General features: G+C 44.7%; 2 protein-coding genes across 2 annotated transcripts in view; both read left to right on the top strand.

Moving 5' to 3' along the window:
* LOC147009977 (uncharacterized) overlaps positions 1–8,960 on the top strand; it is a 74,521-nt gene extending 65,561 nt beyond the window's left edge. Inside the window, exons 7-8 of the mRNA XM_085863321.1 lie at positions 8,126–8,202; positions 8,394–8,960. Coding sequence (XP_085719447.1) covers positions 8,126–8,173 — 48 coding nt within the window. The 3' untranslated portion in view covers positions 8,174–8,202; positions 8,394–8,960. The remainder of the gene's footprint in view (positions 1–8,125; positions 8,203–8,393) is intronic.
* Positions 8,961–13,348: 4,388 nt separating this feature from the next.
* LOC147009979 (uncharacterized) overlaps positions 13,349–23,443 on the top strand; it is a 32,246-nt gene continuing 22,151 nt past the window's right edge. The window contains exon 1 of the mRNA XM_085863325.1: positions 13,349–13,617. Within this exon, the coding sequence (XP_085719451.1) occupies positions 13,543–13,617 (75 nt within the window). The 5' untranslated portion in view covers positions 13,349–13,542. The remainder of the gene's footprint in view (positions 13,618–23,443) is intronic.

Raw genomic sequence — 23,443 nt, forward strand, 5'->3', positions numbered from 1 at the left:
CTTGCCTGTCTGAGGGATGACCGATGGTCTGGCAGAGGGTGGAGTAATCAGAAAAGAGATAAAGAGGAGTTTGCGTTTTTCTGGGAAATGAACCCCAAAAAGCTTTTTTAAACACGACCGGAGATCAAGGAAGAACCACTTGTCAGAGGATATAAAAAGCCAACAAACTGCCAGTGGGAACGCAATTACACACATTAAGCAAGAAAATGGACGAACCTGAATAGAGGAGTGGGGATGGAGGGATAGTAGGGGGGGGGGAGGAGAACGACGGAAGGAAACACTGAAAATGAAAGGGTTGGGCTGAGAACAAAAACTTATGCATCCTGGAGTTATTGGGGACCAGCAAAGGTACCTGGCGTTGCCGGACAATACCGGGTCCCTCCTCCCGATCCTTCCCCTCCCTCATCCCACCCCATCCCATGCCTACTACCACCCCAGTCCCCTCTGGACTCCCACCTCTTCCCCTCTCACCTCCTTCTGCTCCACCCCCTCCAGACTCACACCCCTCCCCTTTCCCACCCCCATGCAGACTTCCACCCCACCCCTTCCTCCCGGACCCCCACTCCAACCCTTCCCCCCTCCTTCATCCCACCCTATCCCCTGCCTCCTCCCACCCCACCCCCTCTGAACTCACACCCCACCCATTCCCTTCCCTCCCATCCCATGCCCCTTCAGACTCCCACCTCACCCCTTCTCCTCCCTCTGAACCCCTATTCCACCCTTCCCCCCCTCCTTCATCCTGCCCTATCCCCTGCATCCTCCCACCCAGCTCTCCACCTCCGGCCTCCCACACGCTCCTTCCCCTTCCTCCTCATCCTATCCCCTCCTCCGGACTCCCACCGCACCCCTTGTCTTCCCACCTTCCCTCCCTCCGGATTCCCACACCACGCGCACCCCTCCCTCCTCTCACCGTGCACCTTCCCATCCCTCCTCCTGCCGCCCCTAGCTCCGGACTACCACACTTCCTCCTACCCACCCCCACTACCTCCCTCCTACCACCCCACCCCTTCCCCGTGACAGGTGGTGGCTCATGTATTTATGTTATGAATTGTGAGAAGATGACTAGAAAACCCCTTGTAAGTTCTATCCTGGTACAAAAACTGTGATTCTATAAAGTCACAAGCAAACAAACAACGTCTCATTCACTTTTATATTGAAGACAACATCGCTCCAAGCTCCTCACAAAATGAAATAACATCCTCAATGAAGGCAGATCGCACAAAAAGGTGAAAATTTGAACCCAGGCTCGACAGGTTAGAGCGAGTGTGCATACCGCTCGGTCATCCTGCCGTGGTGTGGAGATTCATTGGTTTGTCGCCACTAAAAACATTTTTCAATTCTCTCTGGAACTCGTGGTTCACTTGTCCCATTGCTTTACTCATTATAATCCTCTAATTTTTTTTGCCTTCCTCACTCTGAGGATATCCCCACGGAGAACGAGCTGCAGTATCGCCATGGAAGCTTGCAGAGCACTCGCCAAGTGGCTGAAGCACTCAAGCTGGGTGTGCACTGCAGCTCGCCACGTCGCCACAGGGCGAATCCCCCTTACCTGTGGCTAATATTTTAAACCCCCCATTAGCCACACTGTGGCTAATCCATGTTTTAGTGGTTTTTTTTTTTACCGGTTTTAGACGAATTTTGGGTGATTTTAGCACAGAATTCAACCTTCGTTGAGACGGCCACCATTTTGTATGTTTTGATTACGGGAATCACGCTTGATTTCAGACAAGCTTGTATATACTAACTTTAGAAGTTTTAAACTAGTTTCTAGTAAAAAAAATCTGCCGAAATTACACATGATACCCATGATTCTCGTCTCAAATTTTTATTTTTTTGGGGGGGGGGGGGAATTTTTTTTCCCGGAATGATTTGGCGCTACATGCTTCGTTGGGTCAGTGGTTGCCAGGTGAGTTTTGACACAATCAGTAGTAGTACCTGTAGTAGGACGAGTTTGTTTGGATGAGTGAGTTTGATGTGTGACTTTGGTTGGAAGTGTGAGTTTGATGTTTGAGATTGGTTGGTTGGATGAGTGAAGTTGATGTGTGAGATTGGTTGTATGAGTGAGTTTGATGGGTGACTTTGGTTGGATGAGTGAAGTTGATGTGTGACATTGGTTGGTTGGATGAGTGAAGTTGATGTGTGAGATTGGTTGGTTGGATGAGTGAAGTTGATGTGTGAGATTGGTTGTATGAGTGAGTTTGATGAGTGACTTTGGGTGGATGAGTGAAGTTGATGGGTGAGATTGGTTGTATGAGTGAGTTTGATGGGTGACTTTGGTTGGATGAGTGAAGTTGTTGGGTGAGATTGGTTGGTTGAGTGAGTTTGACGGGCATGAGGTTGGTCTAATCCTGGTCCACAACCACTCCCATCCCCCACTACCACCTACTAAAGGCACAACGACCATACCCCCCCACACACACGCACACACACTATCACCACCACCACCACCACCACCACCATCCCTCACAATCACCACCTCCCCTGATGGTCATTCATTCAACCAAACTCACTCATCCAACCAATCTGAACAATCCAACTCACTCATCCAACCAACCTCACCCTTCAAACTCACACGTCCGCCTTAAAAATTAACTTATGTCAATATTGTATTGCCTGCAGGTGGGAGGATATACAGAACGATGCCAAAAATGAAGTTAAAGAAGTGCAGTGCGACTGCCAGCTGCACAGAAATAACAAGATTTCTCAAACCCCAATCGGGAAACACAAGCTCATGTGAACAACAGACCTCCTCTGAGGCAGAAACTGCTGCTCGTAGTAGTAAAAGTAAAAAGCAAGAGCAAAACACTGTAGTGCCATACATTAGAGATGGATCCAGAAAGAAAGGAGTCAGGGTACTTGAACACAGGATACATCATGTGAGATAAGCCGGAGAATAGAGTACTGTAAGCTTGTGACACCCATCACCAGACTGCTTTAGTATAACCTCATGCATACCTGAAACACAAACAAAACATCAGCATGAATTAAAATTTAAAATTAACTTATTATTTCATATTGCTAAAAAAAAAGTTTTGAATAACATATGTGGCTATTTCTTTTCTCCTGTGGCTAATGATTCGAAACCTGGATTAGCCACAGTGGCTAATTCCTTTTGAAAGCCAGAGCACACCCAGTCAAGCAACCATTTCAAAGAAACCATGGAAGAATTTTTTGTTTTTTTAATGAAACGTTTAATTTTGTTCTACCGATCTATCTTTATCAAAGTCAGGGTCATATAATGAAAGCAGATCACACAAAAAGGCAGGTGGGGCCTGAACACTGTATGTCGATCAATGTATTTTGGGTTGTGCTTAGCAGAGGGACAATGCAAGTACTTTTGTCCTGTATCACCATGGCTTACAAACGAACAACCAAGCAGCCTGTGGAGCTGATGTGTAAAAATAAAATTCCACAACATTTTCAGCAGGTGAGGCACAATCCGGTGCAGCGCATGACACCATAGGGCCCAACGCAGGTGGATGGGATTTGTACTTTGTCCGTCGACTGATATATCTTTGGTTGTATTTTGCAGAGGGACAGTGCAGAGTGACAGTGCGGGTACTTTTGCCATGTATTGCCGTGGCTTGCAAACGAACAACCAAGCAGCTTGCAGAGTACTCGCCAAGTGGCTTAAGCACTCAAGGAAGCACTCCAACAAAACTGTTGATAAGGAATGGCTAGTTAGGCAAGCGAGAGCATATCGATTGGGAATGGGTCAGATCAGGTATGGGAACATGCGCCAGAGCAGCACGTCGCTGCATCCCCTTTCCACAAGCACTCCAGGGGACTCCGTCTGGCCATCCCCCAGGCAGATGCCTGGACCATCCCCATCTCCTTGAGATGCTGATGTACCTGCTGCAACCATGAGAAACATGGTCGGCCCGTTGGACTCCTCCACTCACGAGGCTCCCTCGCTGAGAGAATCTGGAAAGCAGGATCACGTTAGGAAAATGAGCCACACAACCATTCGGCCACAGCTGATGCTCATGGACAATGCAGGTAACAAATCTCATTTGAGTTTCAGCAACCAATCGTTGGACCCAAAGTCCGACCAGCGATAGCCAAGGATTCTCCGAAGAGACCTGGTACCAAAGAAATTAAGTCTCCGTCTCAGATCCTTAGTCAGCGTCCAAGTCTCACATCCATAGAGCAAGACTGGAAGCACCAACAACGTGAAGACTCGGACCTTCGTCCACCCGCACAGGTACCGCATCACCACACCCCATGATCCAGTGAATCCGTGACTCCCCAAGCCCGACCCAGACATCTGTTCATCTCTAACTCACAGCCAGCAGAGACATGAATATCACTGCCAAGTGAATCTCTCCATGACCTCAACATCCTCACCACAAACAGGTGCAGACAGGACAGCAGTATCCAAGATGTCATTGAAAGCCTGGATCTTAGTTTTGATCCAGGAAACCCGTAATCCCAACGGCTCTGACTCCTCATTCAGCACCTCAAAGGCCCCCAAATTGATATCGAGAGTCTCTACACAGATAACTGCATCATCTGCGAAATCAAGGTCAGAGATCTTGACATTCCCAATCGATGCACTGCAGCTTTATTTCTCCGACATCTTTCCCAGAATCCAGTCCAAACAAGTCCTGAAAAGTGTGGGGGCCAGTGCATAACCCTGACAAATTCCAGTAACATCTGGAAATAAGTCAGAGATGGTACCACCACATCTTGCAGCACCACATCTCTATGGTTCAGACATCAGATCGATCCATTTTGGTGGCACCCCAAGAAGACCAAGAATCCTCCAGAGAGCATCCCGATTCACTGAATCAAACGCTTTAATAGAGATCAACAAAGGCTGTAAGCAGCCCCTGCCGAAACTCTCTTCTGCGTTCAGGGAGGACCCGAAGAGCAAGGATACGGTCAATCGTTGACCTCTTTTGTGTAAAACCTCACTGCTCTGGACGGTGGTGCTCAAGCATATGGTGGTGACCCTATCAAGAATTATCAGAGCAAAGACCTTGCCCGGCACTGAGAGCAGCGTCACCCCTCAGAGCTTGTTGCTGTCCTGGCGATCACCCTTCCCTTTCCAGAGACGGACAAAAAGGGTCCACTTCCAATCAGTTGGGATGATGCCTGTGTTCCGAGCAGAGCACAGAACTGCATGCAAAGACATGAGTACAGCATTTCCACCAGCCTTGAGAAGTTCAGCATGGATGCCACAGATCCCTGGAGCTTTACCCCATTTCAACCGGTTCAACGCAGCCTGTGTTTCCACAAACTAAGGTGGACCACAGTTGATTTGAGGGTCAGCAATAGGGATTGTAACACTCCTGACGTCCAACTCCACAGCTGGAGGATTAGCCTGGTACAACCGCTCAAAGTAACCGGCCCAGCGGGCCTTCACTTCGGACTCTTCTGTCAAGAGCCATTCATTCTCTGCTCTAATTGCAGTACACCAAGGAATGGCTTGGAGAAACGCAATACGCGAATTCCCATGTAAGCAGGATGAGAACCACTTGACGACAGGTGATGCTCTACCCACTCATATTCCTCCTCGCACATAGGCCTCCTTGTCCACCCTTAACGCACGTACAGTTTTTCGCCTCAGCTCCCTGAGCAGCTTAGCTCTGCCATTCAGCCTGGCCCTGCGAATCTGGGCAATGGTATCCAGTGTCCCTTGAGAGACAAAATTCTTCTTTGACCTCCGGTGAGTTCCAGGACATCCACCGGCAACATCAAGGACGGTGGTCTTGAAGGCTCTCCACAACTCTTCAGGACCTCCCAAAGCACCAAGACCCCTCAAATCTCCACTCAGCCTGTTCGAAACTCCTCAGCTACTCTCTCTCTCATCCTTATGCTTGCCAACATCCAGCCGATGCTGGGATGGTACCATTCTCCTGGATTTAAGGTGCAACTTCAGAGCTGCTACAACAAGCTGGTGGTCAGTATTGAGGAACTGAGCACTCCGATAGACCCTGCAGTTCTGGAACATCATCCAGCGACCATCAACGAGGACATGGTCAGTCTCCTTTGCCACACCGCCAATGTTGGAATACTAAGTCCAGCGATGAGCTTGTGGGCACTGAAACCATGAACCGGCCACCCTAAGTCCATGACTTCTTGCAAAGTCAAGGAACTTAGTGTTATTCAGGTTCACAGTTCCAGACCCATGGGGACAAACACATGTCTCATAACCATCCTTGTCAGTTCCAGTCGATGCATTGAAATCCCCCAAGACTAGAAGTGTATTTCGCTTGGGGTACTGATCAGCCACAGACTCGAGCGTGGCGTAGAATGCATCCTTCATGGTGAGATCAGTCGGAGCATATACAAAGACCAGGGAAATGACACCGAAAGAGTGACGAATCCTTAGTCTCATAATACGCTCGTTGACCGGAGTTACCTCAATTATCATTGGACACAGCCACAGCCACAGCAACTCCTTCGGCATGGTAACCATCAGAGTGACCAGACCAATAGTAGGTGTAACTATCTGCTATGATCTCTCCACAATCCGGTCTCCGAACCTCAGAGAGTGCTGCAATGCCGATGTCCAGACGCTTGAGCTCAGATGATAACAGAGACAGGTGATCATCCTCTCCTCGGGATAGGATATTCCAGGCACCCACCCGAAGGGACCGCTTCAGGTTAACCCAATGAGACCGCCGTCTGGTGGACGACACCTCAGCACCACTCCGACACACTCTCCCGCAATCTGACCCAGGAATGTTACTCCGTGGTTTCCCTCCCATCATCAAAATTTGGGGGTCTCGAAAGCTTTGCCCCAATCCCTTCATCCATTGAGCAGCTCTGTGAAGGAAAGCTGCCCAGGAGGTATTCCCAAGGAGTGGATTTTCAGATTTTTCACGCTTCGAGAATGTTTCGTGGAATGAAGGGTTTTATGGTGGCCGGAGTACAAATCCTGCCACCAACCTCCTAATAAGAAGTAACCCAACTGGAAGAGGATGTCCACAGACACAATTGGGCACTAGATATGGATGGCCGTTGGCTCACAAGGAGCTGCTCTGCCCTTTGACAGGTTCATCCTGCTGGGTCTCCATATCATACACCCTCCTTACCAAGAACCTTGGTGGGGGAGATAGTTTAGTAGCCGACAACCCGACCATGGAACAGGTTAGTACAGGTTTACATGGTACTTGCAGCAAGTCGCAGATCTCATCTCGCATGACCTGTCAAAAGCGACAAACCTATAAAAACAAAAACATCGCGAATTACGAAAAATTTTCAGATTCCACTCCGGATTTCAACAGTTACTTAGTTCACGAGATCTGATCCTCAAAGCAGAAATCACATTTCGATAATATATTTGAATTTGTCCACGAGAGGTCATTGTGGGAAATCGTATCCCATCATGCATAAATCCCTCCAAGCTCCTAATTTGAAAACAATAGCACTTACAAAATCAATGTACACATCGATCCGTAGGTATGAATATCAGGCATTCAGTGATATGAGTGAGCAAAGTAAAAGAAACATTTGAGCACTTTATCATTAACAAACTCTTGCGTCTTGTTCCAAATCAATGTGTTGTTGAACAGGCCGAACAAAAATTGTGGATCAAGACCCCAGCGAGGTGACAGAGCTGACCAAGAAAGTGCGCCACCATCTTTGTGAAGCTTGTTTTGTTTTTTTTTTGTGATGAGCACCCTCTAAATTATCTTCACGAGGGGTTGTTTAAATTAACTCAACTTACAAGTTTTCGTTCCTGTACTCCCGTGGAGTTCCATGAGTAAGCATGCAAAGTTTGGAGCCACTAGGTTTCATGGTTTTGGAGTTATGGAGGAGACACACCAACTGAATGACATTTATTATTACAGACGGTTGGAAGACTGAGAGATAAACCACAGGAGAGGTGGTAAAACGTGGATGTTGGAGGGGGGGGGTAGTTTTCACTTGAATCAAACATCTCACTGAGGAATCAGTCCTGACATCCTCTTGTCGACTCAATACACCATCTCACTTCAAGTTCCCAAGGGAACATGATCTCCTCTCGGAATGAGTGACGTGTGACGGTCTCAACTCGTTTGTAAAGAGATCAACAATCCAACTGATTTGCACATTACTGTGATGGCTTTCTTGTTACTAATGGAACTTTTGTTGATGCTGATCAAACTCCATCAAATGTTTTTTCTATGTTCAGGGCCCTCATGGCGGAGGACCAGGACCGTTGTTACGGCTGTCAATATAAAAGTGAGAAAATTAACAATTTCCTCTTTGGTGAGTTTTAATCAACATTTGATTTTGTGAGTTAATTGATACAGAGCCTGGATATTGATCCAATTCGAAGATGGTCATCTTGTTCTCGAAGGACTTTTGTATTTTTCCACTTGATATTTGTTTGTTGTTTTTTCTGAAAAACATCAATCTGGACCAATCTGGACCACTCTTTGTGTGAACCTCTTTTTCAGATTACAAAACATCCAGAGTAGATGAATTGATCGATTGATTTTGGCGACATCATCACAAGCCGTCATGGGAACCGCTCGTACAAACGTCATGGCACATCCCACACACAAACACTCATGCTTCCTCCATCCCAAAATCCTCATCCCTCTTACACAACACCCTTATACACAGATCATGGAGAAATTTCATACCGAATGTTAGAAAATATCAACGATTGATGCAGAGTGGTAACTATTATTTCACATGTCAACCAATCATATCTCATTAAACAATCGGGGAAAGTTAGATGTAATAAAGAGTGAGATGGAGAGGACACCAACTGAAGTTTTGTGGATAAGTCAACTGAGATGGATTGGTTTGGGGACAGTTTCAATCGGACAATTACAAAGTGTCCTTTTTCTGGTTGATGACCATGGTGTTGATGACCATGACCATGGTGTTGATGACCATGACCATGGAGAAATTTCATACCGAATGTTAGAAAATATCACCGATTGATGCAAAAATGGTAACTATTATTTCACATGTCAACCAATCATATCTCATTAAACAAACTGAAAACTATTAAATCATTTTCTTTGTTGTTCCTGCACATTCTTAGATGCATCGAGTAGGTAAATGAAACTCTTAACAGGGGAGAAGGAACTCCAGTCACTGAGGTTGCCAGAACTGAAAGACGAACTCTTGAGCCTCTCAATCATTCACATTGGAACATGGAATGTAAGGTCAATGAATCGGGGAAAGTTAGATGTAATAAAGAGTGAGATGGAGAGGACACCAACTGAAGTTTTGTGGATAAGTCAACTGAGATGGACTGGTTTGGGGACAGTTTCAATCGGACAATTACAAAGTGTCCTTTTTCTGGTCACGAAACCTGTAAAATAAATGGTGTGGTCGTGATTTGCAATCAGTACTGGGACATAACCCAGTCAATGAGAGGTTAATATCAGTGAGGTTGAATGGACGTGCAGTGAACACCACAATCATTCAGATTTTAGTGAGGAAGAAAGGATGTTGGAGACGTTGGGATTCTGAGTCAATTCTTTATTCAACCACAATGGTCAACACTCAAAACCATTGCCAGGAAACCCAATTCAACCAAAGCTAAAACATATTTACATGTTACGAAACCAAACGCAAAATGATACCTGTTGCGTTGGATCAAAGACGCCTTTTATTTGTAAATACCGGTTATTGCAAATGCAACCGCCAACTTATTCACTCGCGACGAGCTCAAATCAGAATCTCAACAGGATGAAATTCTGCAAAGACTGCAAATTCCTCCAAACGGACTGGTCTCAACAAATCACAGAGGAGCTACAACCCCACTACAGGATTCGACGTGAGCTATCCATCTGTGATGAAGGTTGTCTCGCCCGTGGCAAACGTGCGGTGATCCCAAGAGAAGTACGGCAGCGAGTGATGTATCTCACTCACGAGGGACATCGTGGGGTCATCAAAATGAAACAACTGTCACGATTCGGTTGGTGGCCGTGAATTGGCACACGCATCGAACAGTTCGTGACGAATTGCGAGGTATGCGTCCTCAGCGAGAAAGCAGGAGATCCACGTCCTACTCCTCCTCAGCCTACATAATGGCCGGAGAGAAACCATGGCAACAGCTACAGGTGTACATCATCGGTAGATGCACCTCACAACCAGAAGTACTAAATCGTAGTCCATGATCTTCACAGCAAATGGAATGAGATCGTGGCCAGTAGCTTGATTACAACTTCGTCCATTATCAGCATCCTGGACAAGATGTTTACAAGATGGGGGCTTCCCGAGTCCAGTCCGACAGACAACGGACCTCAATTTACACAACACCTCAAGGTCAATGGCATGGAACATCACCTAATTACACGGTATCATCCGCAGAGCAATGGTGACGTGGAGAGGTTCAACAGAGTCATCAAAGAGAGCATCATAGCAAGTCTGGCTGATGGACAGACATTTGATCAGGCTATCCATACTCTATTGCCCTCATACCGCTCTACGCTTCATTCGTTGACCGAGAAGACGCCTGCGGAGCTCATGATAGGGTGGAACTCGCACCTGCCACTTGGTCTCCTCAAACCACCTCCATCGGCAGATGCAAAGATTGAAGTGATGGTGAAATCCATTGCGAAGCGACAGCAGAAAATGAAGGAATACGCAGACAAGCGGTGGAGAACAAATCAAGCTATCGCCGGCACTATCATCAAACTTAAAATACTTGCTGCAACCTACAGCACTGCATCACCTGCACACTGCACACTATACTCAATACACGACTTTCAAAATGACGTATGGATGCCAAATGAGGCCTTCTGTGCATGCGCTGTGCGTTGTCACTGATTCGTTTCTGCTCGCCGGGCACTTTTAACCTGCCGTTGCTGGCGCGGTGTGTCATTCAAATCGTCTTTTAAACAGAATTTTTTTAGCATTTCGACGAAACAATGGAGATTTCAAAATGGTTAACTACCATTGTTCTGTTCACAAATGCAAATCAGACTCAGGGAACGACAGCACATACGAAAAATATTCATGAATGAGAGGTGTCGGGTTCATACCATTTCCTGTTGGTACAAGCGAACAGCAGTGGTGTATACAACACACAAACACATACACACACACACACACACACACACACACACACACACCAAGAAAATCACCAAATACCAGGACTTTAAAAATGACATCAAGAGATCTTGGGAGCTGAAGAGCATCAAAATTGTTCCAGTGATAACTGGAGAAACAGGAATAACAAAGAACCTCATTGACATTTGGAAACCCATCCACAGGAATATTACCACAAACTAACTATAATTGGAGGTAGTCTGGGGTTCGGTGACTATCCTTGGAACAAAACTCTGAGAACAACAAATTTCAACAGCTTGGTCCGTGAACTGTGATCCCTTATTGAAGCGAAGGTGATACTTGAGTCCTGGGAGGATTTTGTTACACCTCCTGGAACCCGCAAATAGAGATAACAACCAACGACAGACAGACAGACACACACACACACACACACACACACACACACACACACACACACACACACACACACTTCTCATTTTACCAAAGTTGCCAAAATCTCGGATAATTTATCTCAGACTCTGGAGCCAAACAAACAATATATTTATAGCAACACCTCCCAAAATGATTAATAATAAATACCATCATTTTAAACTTACACTGTACATTCACAAACCCCAGATGTGTCCTTCCCATCGGGGTTCACAAGCTAATCCAGATACACAGTCTATTCACCGGTAGCGACCCGTCAGGGGGTTGTGCAGCACCTGTCCGTCCCCTCGGGCCTTGCACCGGCCCACATGGTCGGGAGTTTGTAGTACCAGCAGCTACCCGTTCGGCGAGCTGAGAAAGTTCTCCAAGTCTTTTGTTGTGCAGATACACAGCCCTTTCTCTTAGGGACCTTTCAAAGTATTTTCCACTTCTTTTTGAGCCATTTCATGCAACAACCCTTGTCCTGGGTACACAATACATTTTCTTTTGCCCCAAACACACAAATTTCCTGGGGTTTCTGCGTATGTGCACCAAGCATTCTGGGGTGGATTACGTCATTTCAGAAGTCACGTATTAGTAAGTACCATCATTTCATCATCGTGACAAGTGATAGGTTCCTGGGTATGGGCCTTGGTTGCTTCCCAAAGTGATTTTTGCAACAACATTTCAGGGTTCGAGGATTAATCATTGAGTCCAAGGTGTGTGAGAGCGAAGTCCTTTTCGGTGTATCATTTCATGAAGCAGCATTGCCATTGTACTTCCAAATACCCATGCACATCTCCATCCTGTCCCCAAATGTCCACATCTGCATCATGTTTGCCACGAGTCGTAAGAAGAGGATGGACATGGCGACGCATTCTCAATTGACAATCTTAAGATGATTATTACATCTGAAGACCCCTTCTGCTTTTTCGTGTCGTTGAAGAAACCATGTCGTGTTGTTCTGACGAAGTTTCCACGACACACATATTCTCCATTCTGATTTACAAAACATTTCAATATGATTCAACAGATGAATTTATTTAACAGAGTAGACAGTGACAGAACTGGGGGCCATAGACTGAGAGTAAATAAGAGGAGAGTTAAGATGGTCGTGAGGCAGGGGACTTTCACTCAGAGAGTAGTTAATGCATGGAATGGTCTCCCTGGAAAGGTAGTGGCAGCAGAAAAAGTAGATAAGTTTAAATTAGAATTAGATAGGTACCTGGAAGTTGTGGAGATAGAGGGGTATGGGGATGTTGATAAGACTTTTAGGTAGTTTGAATATTGATGGGTGATTGTGTACAGAGTGCTGTTGGTGGGGGTCTGGTTAAGGGGGGTTGTGTGGTTGATGTGTGTTTTTAACCAAGCCCATACCCCTCTCCGAAGGGAAGAAAAGAAAAAAAACAAACAAACAAACAAAAAATTTCTTTCATTAATTAAAAACATTTGTTTTTTGCACTTTCTTTCTTGGATTTTGGGTTGGTGTGGTGTTCGCGCCAGCATGATGGGCTGAATGGCCTCCACCTGTGATGGATTTCCTTGTTGATTACAAGCCAAACCCAGCCAACACACTCGATCAGTAGTTTTACTCAAAACATATATTATTATTTTGTTATCCTTGTTGATGAACATCAGGATGGAAAATTATGTTGGTACAATGACCACAGAAGGAATTTAGACCAATGGGAGAGGAAGATGACCTTGGAAAGAGCTTGCCAATGAACTGTTCTGCTCTCAGCCAATCACAGCATTGTTTCCATAACCCAGGAAGAACCTAAATTCCGTTTCAGTGTGTTACAATCTTACAGATCGTTTTCTCATCTGTGATGACAGTTCAATGAATCAAACACGAGAAAATTGATGAAGGTTTGAAGAGTCAAACACAAATAAACATGTTCACTGTTAATATTTTCCTGATTTCGATGTCACGGCAAACAATCCGTGTTGTGTAAGGATGGGGACACATGAACACCATCGCATTCCACCACCACAACTGAGCCCAGTGAAAGCAGTTTCATCATCTCCCTTATCTCCACCCTGTGTTTCTCCAGCCAAGTTGGACCTTCATAAACAACATTTCTTCCAACAAGAGTCAGTTCGGTGCGAGAACGAGTTTTCTTTTTCCTTTTTCTCTCTCGAGTCTCTCTCTACCCATCCACGATGAGGTCCTGGATCTTGATACCACTGCTGTTGATTCTCTGCTTGGAGATTATTAGCTGCACTGCAAAGCCAGCGGTGAGTAAGCAAGACCATCTTCGGTTGGTTGGTTTCTCTGTGTTGAAGTGTAAGAATATTTTATTACCCCCGTCCAGGGAAGGGGGGAGTTATGTTTTCACCCCTGTCTGTTCATTTGTTTGTTATTTGGGAAAACTGAAGATTTAAAAAATATATTGGTTGGTCGCATGTGTTACTCTGTTTGTCTGTTTGTATGTCACTCGCTGACAGGTCACAATTTTATACCGATCTTCATGAAACTTTTCAAAATGGTCGTGGTCATAAGCGAGAAATCTATTGATCTTGAGGGCAAAAGGTCAACATCGGCCAAAGGTCAACAACTTTGTCGAATTTCTAAAATAATCAATTTTCATCCGATTGACTTGAAATTTGAAAAGGATTTGCACATCAGGTCAAAGAATTCGACCACCTATTATTTTTGAGGTCAACTTTGGCCAAAAGGTCAACATAGGCCAAAATTCGAATAATGTCAATTGTCATTCGATTGAGTTGAAATTTAAAGAGGATTTGCATATCAGGTCATTGAATTCAACCAATTATTCAAGGTCAACATCAGCCAAAAGGTCAAAATAGGCGAGAGGTCAACAACTTATGTGAAATTTTAAAATTCTCAATTTTCATCCGATTGACCTGAAATTTGAAGAGGATTTGCATATCAGGTCACTGAAGTCAACCACCAATTCTTTTTGTGGTCAAATTGGTTTTAGGGGGTTTGTAACCCAGGTGAAAGAGCTCAAAGGCAAATAGCAATGACTGGGCTCTCCTTCCAGGCCATGTGTTATTACAATGACATTAAAGTGAGATGCATAGCAATTATGTAATAATTGAGGCAGGGAAGCACACTCGTCCACTCATGTTAACTATAGTGATGGAAGTGGTCAGGAGAAAGGTCAACATCAAAGACATCTTATGACCATAGAAGCGGAGAGCAAACTGGAAATGTAGAATGCACTGGAGGAGTGAAAGGAGGCATTTGAAAAGCACGCACCGAAGATAAGCCTGGAGAAGATGGAGGTAATGTGGGTTGGACAGCAGAGAAAGAGATTGAACACCAGGTTGGAGAGGAGAGAGAGGCAGGGAAATAAATTTGTGTACCTTGGTGAAACAGTGACTATTGATCGTAGTTCTGAGTTCTGAGATATATTGAAAGATTTGATGGCAGACAGGAAGATATTGAAGAAGTTGAAAGGGAAAGTTTTGCGGTCGTGTGTAATACTGGTGACGGGATGATTGGTAAAGAGCCAGCAGAAATGACCATAGCACCTGTTGCGGTTTCGAAAGAGAAAATATATATTGAAAGGGTGAGCCTGGAGAAGGGGTAGATCACCATTTAGATGGGAGGATTGTGTGAAGAAGGATTGTGTCCATTCAGAGAGGTGACATCACTTCCGGACTTCCGGTTTGGGGATCGGCGCACGAGGACGACTGGGTGGCGAGCTCTCCTTCTAAGCTGTTTCCAGCCCTAAAGCATTTTGCGTATTTTGTTATAGAGATTTGTGTAAGGGGCTGTGGAACTGGACTTTTTTTTAAGGTTCATAACAGTTTTAGCGGGTAATTGAGTTAGTTTATTGAAAGAAGCAGGGCGAGGCCTCGTCATAAGTTTCACATGAAATCAGTTGGGGCATTGGGAGTATAGGGGTGAAGAAGGTTATAAATAGAGAGCGAAGGAGAAAGGATGAGGAATACGTAAAATGTAACAGTTGCTCAATGTGGGCCACGTCAACAATGGGGGAAGCAGAGGGTTGTCATTGTTGTAGGAAGTGTGAGGAAATCGTCCACTTGAGGAAGGTTATTACCGGGTTGAAGAAACGCGTCGATAATTTGCAGCAAGTAGCAGAATGTGAGAAATTTGTAGCTAATAGTTGGTTACAGTTGTGGAGTGAGGTTGCTGAGGTTATTGGAAGTGGTGACGGTGCAACGGGGGCGGGCAGTGGTGGAGGTGCAGAACAGGGAAAGGTGCAGGCAGTGGTGAGGGTGCAGCGGGTGCAGGCAGTGGTGGAGATGCAGTGGCTGCAGGCTGTGGCAGAAGTCAAGCAGGTGCAGGCAGTGGTTAATGTGCAGCATGTGCAGGCCATGGTGGATGTGCAGTGGCTGCAGAAAAGTGGCAGAAGTGCAGGCACTAGTGGATGTGCAGCAGGTGCAGGCAGTGGTTGGTGTGCAGTGGTGTGCAGTCAGTGGAGGATGTGCAGCAGGTGCAGGCAGTGGTGATGGTGCAGCATGTGCTGGCAGTGGTGGAGGTGCAGTGGGTGCAGGTAGTGGTGACGGTGCAATGGGTGCGAGCAGTGGTGACAGTGCAACGGGGGCAGGCAGTGGTGGAGGTGCAACGGATGCAGACAGTGGTGGGGGTGCAACAAGTGCAGGCAGTGGTGGAGTTGCAGTGGGTGCAGGCAGTGGTGGAAGTGCAGTGTGTTCAGGCAGTGGTGGAGGTGCAGCAGGTGCAGGCAGTGGTGGAAGTGCAGTGGGTGCAGGCAGTGGTGGAGATGCAACGGGTGCAGGCAGTGGTGACGGTGCTGAAATATAAATTGGTAGACATGAGGTATGGGTGATGAGATTATTAAATATGTAGATTCTTCATTCTGCAAGAAGGATTGTAGACAGATTTCTGTGTAGTTTTGAAGGAGCGGGAGTTAGGGACACTGAAGGAAGGGTAAACGATATTGTATCGGGTCATGACAGGAAGATGTTGGTTGTGGTTCACCTCGGTGCAAATGATGGAGGGAAAGTTTACTCAGAGGTTTTGAAAAATAGATACAGGATATTGGGTAAGCGGCTGAAAGCAAAGGGTTGTGAGGTCATGTTTTCTAGGATCCTCCCAAAATTATGAAATGATATAAAAATTATGAGCAGAGCAATAGACGTCAACCAATGGCTGGAAGAATGGTGTAGGGAGGAAGGTTTTACATTTAAGAAGCAGTGGGAATCATTTCGGGGACAACGGGAGTGTTTCCAGAATGATGGCTGTTTGTTAAATAGAAAGGGGGCAGCAAGGTTTGCAGTGGGAATTGAGGAAGAAATTCAGGCTTTTTTAGGTCAGCGGAGGATAGGGAAGCTATAAAGGAAGGAACAGATGAAGTAATTGGGATGAGTCAGGCCAGGCAGGAAAATAGAATTTCAGGAAGGGAAAAGTTAAATATATTCTTTACCAATGCCGGAAGTTTAAATAATAAGATGGAAGAGCTTGAAGTCAAAGTATATAACGAGGAGTACGATATAGTTGCAGTGAGTGAGACATGGTTTAAGGAGGAGAGTAAATGGAAGACAGGATCAGAAGGCTACAAGGTGTATCGGTGTGATGGGAAGGAGAGAATATGAGTAGTAGTAACAATCTGGATAAAGGACAGCATTGCATCAAGAGAAAGGGGTGACATTAAGGAAGGAATAAATGTTGAGGATTCTGTGGGGGTAGAGATTAAAGATTATAAAAAGAGTAAGATACTGGTAGGATGCTTTTATAGGGCTACGGGTGGGAAGGAAGAGGAGGAAGGGGGAGTACATGAAGCATTCAGAAGGACATGTGGTAAGGGAAGAGTATTGATCATGGGGGATTTCAACTTGCCAGGGATAGAATGGGTCCAGGAACAGGGAAAGGGCAGAACAGATGAGGATTTCCTTGTTTTATTCCAAGATTGCTTTTTAACCCAGTTTGTAGATAAACCAACGAGGGGAAGTGCAGTGTTAGACCTCCTTTTAAGTAACAATCTCAATATGGTGGAGGAGGTGGGGGTTGGGGAGAATTTAGGAGGAAGTGACCAAAACATTGTGTGTGCAAAGATTCTGTTAAGGGTTAGAGTTCAGGATAGTAGGATTCGGCTATTAGATTTCAGGAAGGCAAACTTTGAGGGTATGAGGAGAGAATTGGGTGATGTAGATTTGGAGACTCCAACAACAGGACAATCAGCATCAGAGAAATGGGAAACCTTCAAGGACCAAATGTGTAGAGTGCAGAGAGTGTACATTCCAATGAGATGTAAAACTAGAAGTAGAAAGAGACCAGGGTGGGTGAGCAGTGAGATAAGGAACGCTATAAAGGAGAAACAAAGGGCATTTATTCGGTATAATATAACAGGACTGGAGTTAGATTTATATTATTATCAGAGTAAACAGAGGCAAGTGAAGAGAAAAACTCAGCAAGCCAAAAGAGAGCATGAAAAGGACATGGCAAAGAATATTAAACATAATAACAAGGCTTTCTTTAAGTATATCAGGGGAAAAGAACAGGTCAGGACCAGTGTAGGCCCATTGAGGAATAGCAGCAGGAGAGTGGTTCGTGATGAAAGTAAGATGGCAGGCTTATTAAACAGGTATTTTACTTCAACTTTTACACACAAACAGTCAGGAGAATTGCCAATAGCTTAGAGTATCTATTTAGGAGGTGAGGAAGGGCTTTTACAGAAGATCCAGGTTGTTGTAGAGGGAGTAAAGGAACAGCTCGGTCATCGAGTAGAGTAGATAAGGCTCCAGGTCCAGATAATATGCAACCGTGAGTATTGGTGGAGGTGGCTGAGCAGGTAAGCGAGATGTTAACAGATATTTTCAATAGTTCACTGGAGTCAGGACAGGTACCGGAGGATTGGAGAGTAGCAAATGTAACACCATTATTTAAGAAAGGATCCAGTGAAGAATTGGGAAACTATAGACCTGTTAGTTTGACTTCAGTTGTGGGGAAGGTGTTGGTCACATTAATTAAGGACCAGATGAGGAACCATTTAAACAAATACAAACTAATTAAAGGTAGTCAGCATGGGTTTACCAAAGGTAGTTCCTGTCTAACTATTTTAGAGTTCTATGAAGCAGTGTCTGATTGGGTGGATGAGGAAAAGGCAGTGGACATAGTATATCTAGACTTTAAGAAGGCATTTGATAAGGTACCACATCGGAGGTTGTTAGCCAAAGTGAGGGCTTGTGGAGTGGCTGGTCAGGTAGATAATTGGATTTCAAACTAGCTTAGTGGTAGGAAGCAAAGAGTGGCTGTGAGTGGGAGGATGTCTTGCTGGGAGAATGTAAGTTGTGTGGTACCTCAGTGATCAGTACTCGGACCATTACTGTTCATTATTTACATCAACGATTTGGATAATGGGGTAAAGAGTAAGCTTTCCAAATTTGCAGATGACACAAAGCTTGGAGGTAAGATGGATAGCAGAGGGGGTGGTGATCAGTTTAAGGAAAGTATTGATACTTGTTTCGATTGGGCAAAAGACTGGCAGATGGAATTTAACCTGAGCAAGTGTAAGGTGTTGGGGATGGGAAAGAACAATGAAAATAGAGATTACAGGATGCAAGGGGTCATTTTGGAGCGTGTCGTGCAGGAGAAGGATCTGGGGGTGGTAATAGATGTGGGAGGTAAGCAGGCAGCACAGTGCCAGTCAGCTCCAGGTAAAGCAAATTGGGTTTTAGGCTGTATAAGGAGGGGGATCAATTATATATCAAAAGAGGTGTTGTTAACATTGTGCAGGAATTTAGTGAGGCCACATCTATAATATTATGTGCAGGTTTGGTCGCCACAGTTCCAGAGGAAGATAGATGGCATGGAGAGGGTTCAGCGTCGGGCTACAAGATTGATTCCGGGCTTAGCGAGACTCAGCTATGAGGAGCGGCTGAAGGAGACAGGGCTTTATACACTAGAAAGGAGGCAGTTACAAGGGGATATGATAGAGATGTTTAAGATAATGAAGGGTTGAGATAAAATAAGTGAAGATGAATTATTCAACAGAGGAGACAATGATTGGACCAGGGGCCATAGCCTGACAGTAAAGATGAGGAGAGTTAAGATGGTAGCAAGGCAGGAGACTTTTACTCAGAGAGTAGTTAATGCATGGAATGGTCTCCCTGGAAAGATAGTGGCAGCAGAAAAAGTAGATAAGTTTAAATTGGAATTAGGTATGTACCTGGAAGTTATTGAGATAGAGTGGTATCGGGATGTTGATAAGACTTCGGTAGTTTGAGTATTGATGGGTGATTGTGTACGGAGTGCTGTTGGTGGGGGTCTTGTTAAAGGGGGTTGTGTGGTTGATGTTGTGTGTTTTTAACTAAGCCCATGCCCCCTCTCCAAGGGGAAGAAAGAAATAATTAAAAACTACAGAATACAAAAAAAATTCAAAAAACAAACAAACAAACAAAACAAGCAGTCATAGACTGGTACTTACGAAATCGTCAACTTGACCTCTGACCTTGTCGAATAAAAGCTGTCTCTAGAGAAGGTAGCGACGCAAACCAGAAGTTTCTACGATGATTCTGTACCAAACCATCAAAAATCGTAACGATGACCGAAGCAAAAATCTCCATTTCTCCACGCAATTATTTAATATTATTTTATCAAAGTCGCAAAACCGTAATATTCGGCCATCCACCAACAATCTTTCCATAATCCGACGGCTTAGCGAGTCAGGCATGCGATGATAACCTTTATTGGGATAAAAAATGACTTTTAAACACCATCTTTATCGAAAACACCGTCAGCGCGCACACGGAAAACCTTTACGTGACTCAACGACGCCTCTGATCGAGCGCGCTGCACCACGTGACGAGCCGTGACGCAGCGAGTGAAATATTTTTTATAGAATCTTAAAACGTCTCCAAAACATCCGATTTTTACCAGAATTTCGACAACCCAGAGTTAAGCGTCCTAAGCGATTGCAAAAACCGAAGACAAAATTAAAATCGAAATTAAAACAAACTCGTAACGTCGACCGAAGCAAAAATACTCCATTTCTCCACATGAATTTACGGAATTATGTTTGACCTCACTGTGACCTTGACCTTTGACCGATTTTGACCAATATCTAATCAGCTCTAGCCATCACCCTCCTGAATCACGTGGTGTAATTTGACATTGGTAGCTTTTTCTGTTCTCGAGTTATCGTGCCTACAAACAAACACACAAACACACAAACAGAGGACGGAAGTCATCAATATAAGATTTCATAAGTAAAAATTTATTTCATTAATTTAAAACAATTTTTTGCATTTTCTTCCTTGGATCTTGTGTTGATAAATTAGTATGATGTTCGCACAGGCATGATGGGCTGAATGGCCTCCACCTGTGTTAGATTTGCTTGTAAGGATGTCAGAAAGGTTGATGTGGATGGAGAGTGGAGAGGTGGCAGGTGAGAGAGGGTGCTGGAGGAGTGTTGGGGACAGCAGAGCATCAACTCAGTTCTACTTGGCCTCACGGCATTTAAAGAGATTTTGAGGAAGGAGATAAAATTGATGAATTGATCAGTCTGGCTTATTAAATGTACTAGCAAATACAACCTGTCACTTTACTCATAGGGATGTTAAGAGTGGGGGGAGAAAGAGAAAGGGAGAGAGAGGAGGGAGGGGAGGGTGAGAGAGAGAACAGAGGGGAGGCAGGGAAGGGGAAGCTAGGAGGGGGTGAAGAAGGGGGAGGCTTGAAGAGGGGAAGAGTGAAGAAGGGGTGGGGGAGGTAGGGAGAGTGACACCTTACCAAACGTTGCTATATACTGTGGGAGGGAAGGGTGTGAGGAAGGGGTTTGAGGAGAGAGAAAGAGAGAAAGAGAGAAAGAGAGAGAATGAAAGAGAGAAAAAGAGAGAGAGAATGAAATAGAGAGAGGATGAAAGAGAGAGAGAATGAAAGAGAGAGAGAATGAAAGAGAGAAAGAGAGTGAGAGAGAATGAAAGAGAGAAAGAGAGTGAGAGAGAATGAAAGAGAGAGAGAAAGAGAAAGAGAGAGAGAATGAAAGAGAGAAAGAGAGTGAGAGAGAATGAAAGAGAGAGAGAAAGAGAAAGAGAGAGAGAATGAAAGAGAGAAAGAGAGTGAGAGAGAATGAAAGAGAGAGAGAGAGAAAGAGAATGAAAGAGAGAGAAAGAGAAAGAGAAAGAGAAAGAGAAAGAAACATTTGACATTTTGTTCCTCTTTATTTTCAGGAATCATTGTGCACAAGGAAATCAGAAACCAAAGGCAAAGATTGTACAAAGTTAAAATGAGGAAAGAGGTAGTACATAAAAACAAGCTAAAATCATAAATTAACGATAAGGACACCATCAACAAGTTTACATAACCTGTGCGTGCCCGTACGTGCGTGGCCGTACGTGGAAAAAAAAATTCTTTCAAACTGCGTGCCAGAAACAACAAAAACACAGGCCGTTCCTTCGCTCTCGCATGCCCGTACGTACGTGGCCGTACGTGCGTGGCCATGCGTGCAAAAAAAAAACAAAACTTTCAAACAAACACACAGGCCGTTCCTTCGCTCTCGTAAATGACGACTGGATTGGGGCATTGTGTTTATCTATAAATGCGCAGAAGAAATCGAGAAATTATTAGAATACAGCAAGTCATCACTATCCGGAAGTCCGTACGTTGTAACCTGTAATGGGGAACGCGCTCTAACTTGGCCATAACTTGGGAACCACTTGTCCGATTAATTTCAATCCTTGAAAAGGCAAACAAACAGAGATTGCTGGAATTATAGATAGAAGATAGATACTGTGGGTGCAAAACGCCAAGCAATGTGTCCTGTCATTGGTAACTGAGGATCTCTTCCCCAACGGCCACGCCTACGCAGCAACATGTCCTGTCATTGGTAACTAAATGGCGCCCTTTCCCCATCGGCCACACCTACGCAGCAACTTGTCCTGTCATTGGTTTGGTAAATAAATGGCCATAACTTGGGAACCACTTGTCTGAATAATATCAAACCTTGAAAAGGCACATCCACAGGTCCCCAGCAATATACCTGGCGAGTTTCAATTCGATCGGACCAGCGGTTGTCGAGAAACAGCGGTCACAGACGCACACACACACACACACACACACACACACACACACACACACACTGCTGGAATTATAGAAAGATGATTCCTTCACACACTACTTCTGTAAAAACAACGTAAAATCACCGAGTTGAAATTCAAAGTGCAAACGTGATGTGACGAAGGCTTTAAAAAGATGAACTACATCATCATCAGGATTGTCAGTATTTTGCATTCTATGCTTCCTTGACAAGTATATAGCGAGTTTAGCCTCGGAAGACAAATAATTTGCTAAAAGACACTCATTTTTGCATCGGAAAGAGATACTAAAACCGAAGATAAAAACACAATGTGTAAAAACAAGGCCTCGCCCTCGGAGTACATGTGATAAAATCATAAAAAGGGGGCCAGCTTTGGGCATTCAATAAAAATATGAAAAATGTTTTCAATAACACCACATTAAGGACACAATTTCGTGTTACTGGATCATATGTGACGAGACAAAACATTAGAGGGTAAAATGTAGTGTGCCAGCCGCCGTTGCAAGTCTCCAGAGCGCTTGGCAATGGGCGCCTTATACATAACAAGCCATAACAAGTAATGGAAGGAGTAACCGGAGCATCCTCTTCCATTGTGCTTGTGGTTCTGCAGGTCTATCAGGAACAAGGGCTATAACACAAAAAATAAACAGTACGTTTTTCCATTGAGTTAAAAGGGATAAAACCTTGAAAGTGAAGTAAAAGTGCTGGAAAGGGGTGTTGGAGCGAAGGTGTGGAGTCCAGCTGTGGAGTCCATTTTAACCCGGACTGCTTGAAAAAACGTAGCATTACAGAGAAAATTCTCCTTTTGACTCGAATGGACCTATTCCCAGTGGCCACAGCGACCTTGGTAGCTGGCTTCCACTTATAAGGAAAAGGAGTTCTAAAATGTTTAACCTCGGTATATTCAGCATCAATAAAATTTTGCATAAAATTGCGGTCACTACGAACCTCTTTAAAAATAGGGTTTAAAAAAATTAGCTCGTTTAAAAACATTTTGAGAGAGTAGTTACTGTCATCACGGCAGACAGTGATTGCCTGCCATGCCTCCAGCATACTTCTATAGAACAGGGTACTGA

Source organism: Eptatretus burgeri, chromosome 17, assembly GCF_056783735.1.
Source record: "Eptatretus burgeri isolate ZD-2024b chromosome 17, Ebu_testis_v1, whole genome shotgun sequence".
Taxonomy (NCBI): domain Eukaryota; kingdom Metazoa; phylum Chordata; class Myxini; order Myxiniformes; family Myxinidae; genus Eptatretus; species Eptatretus burgeri.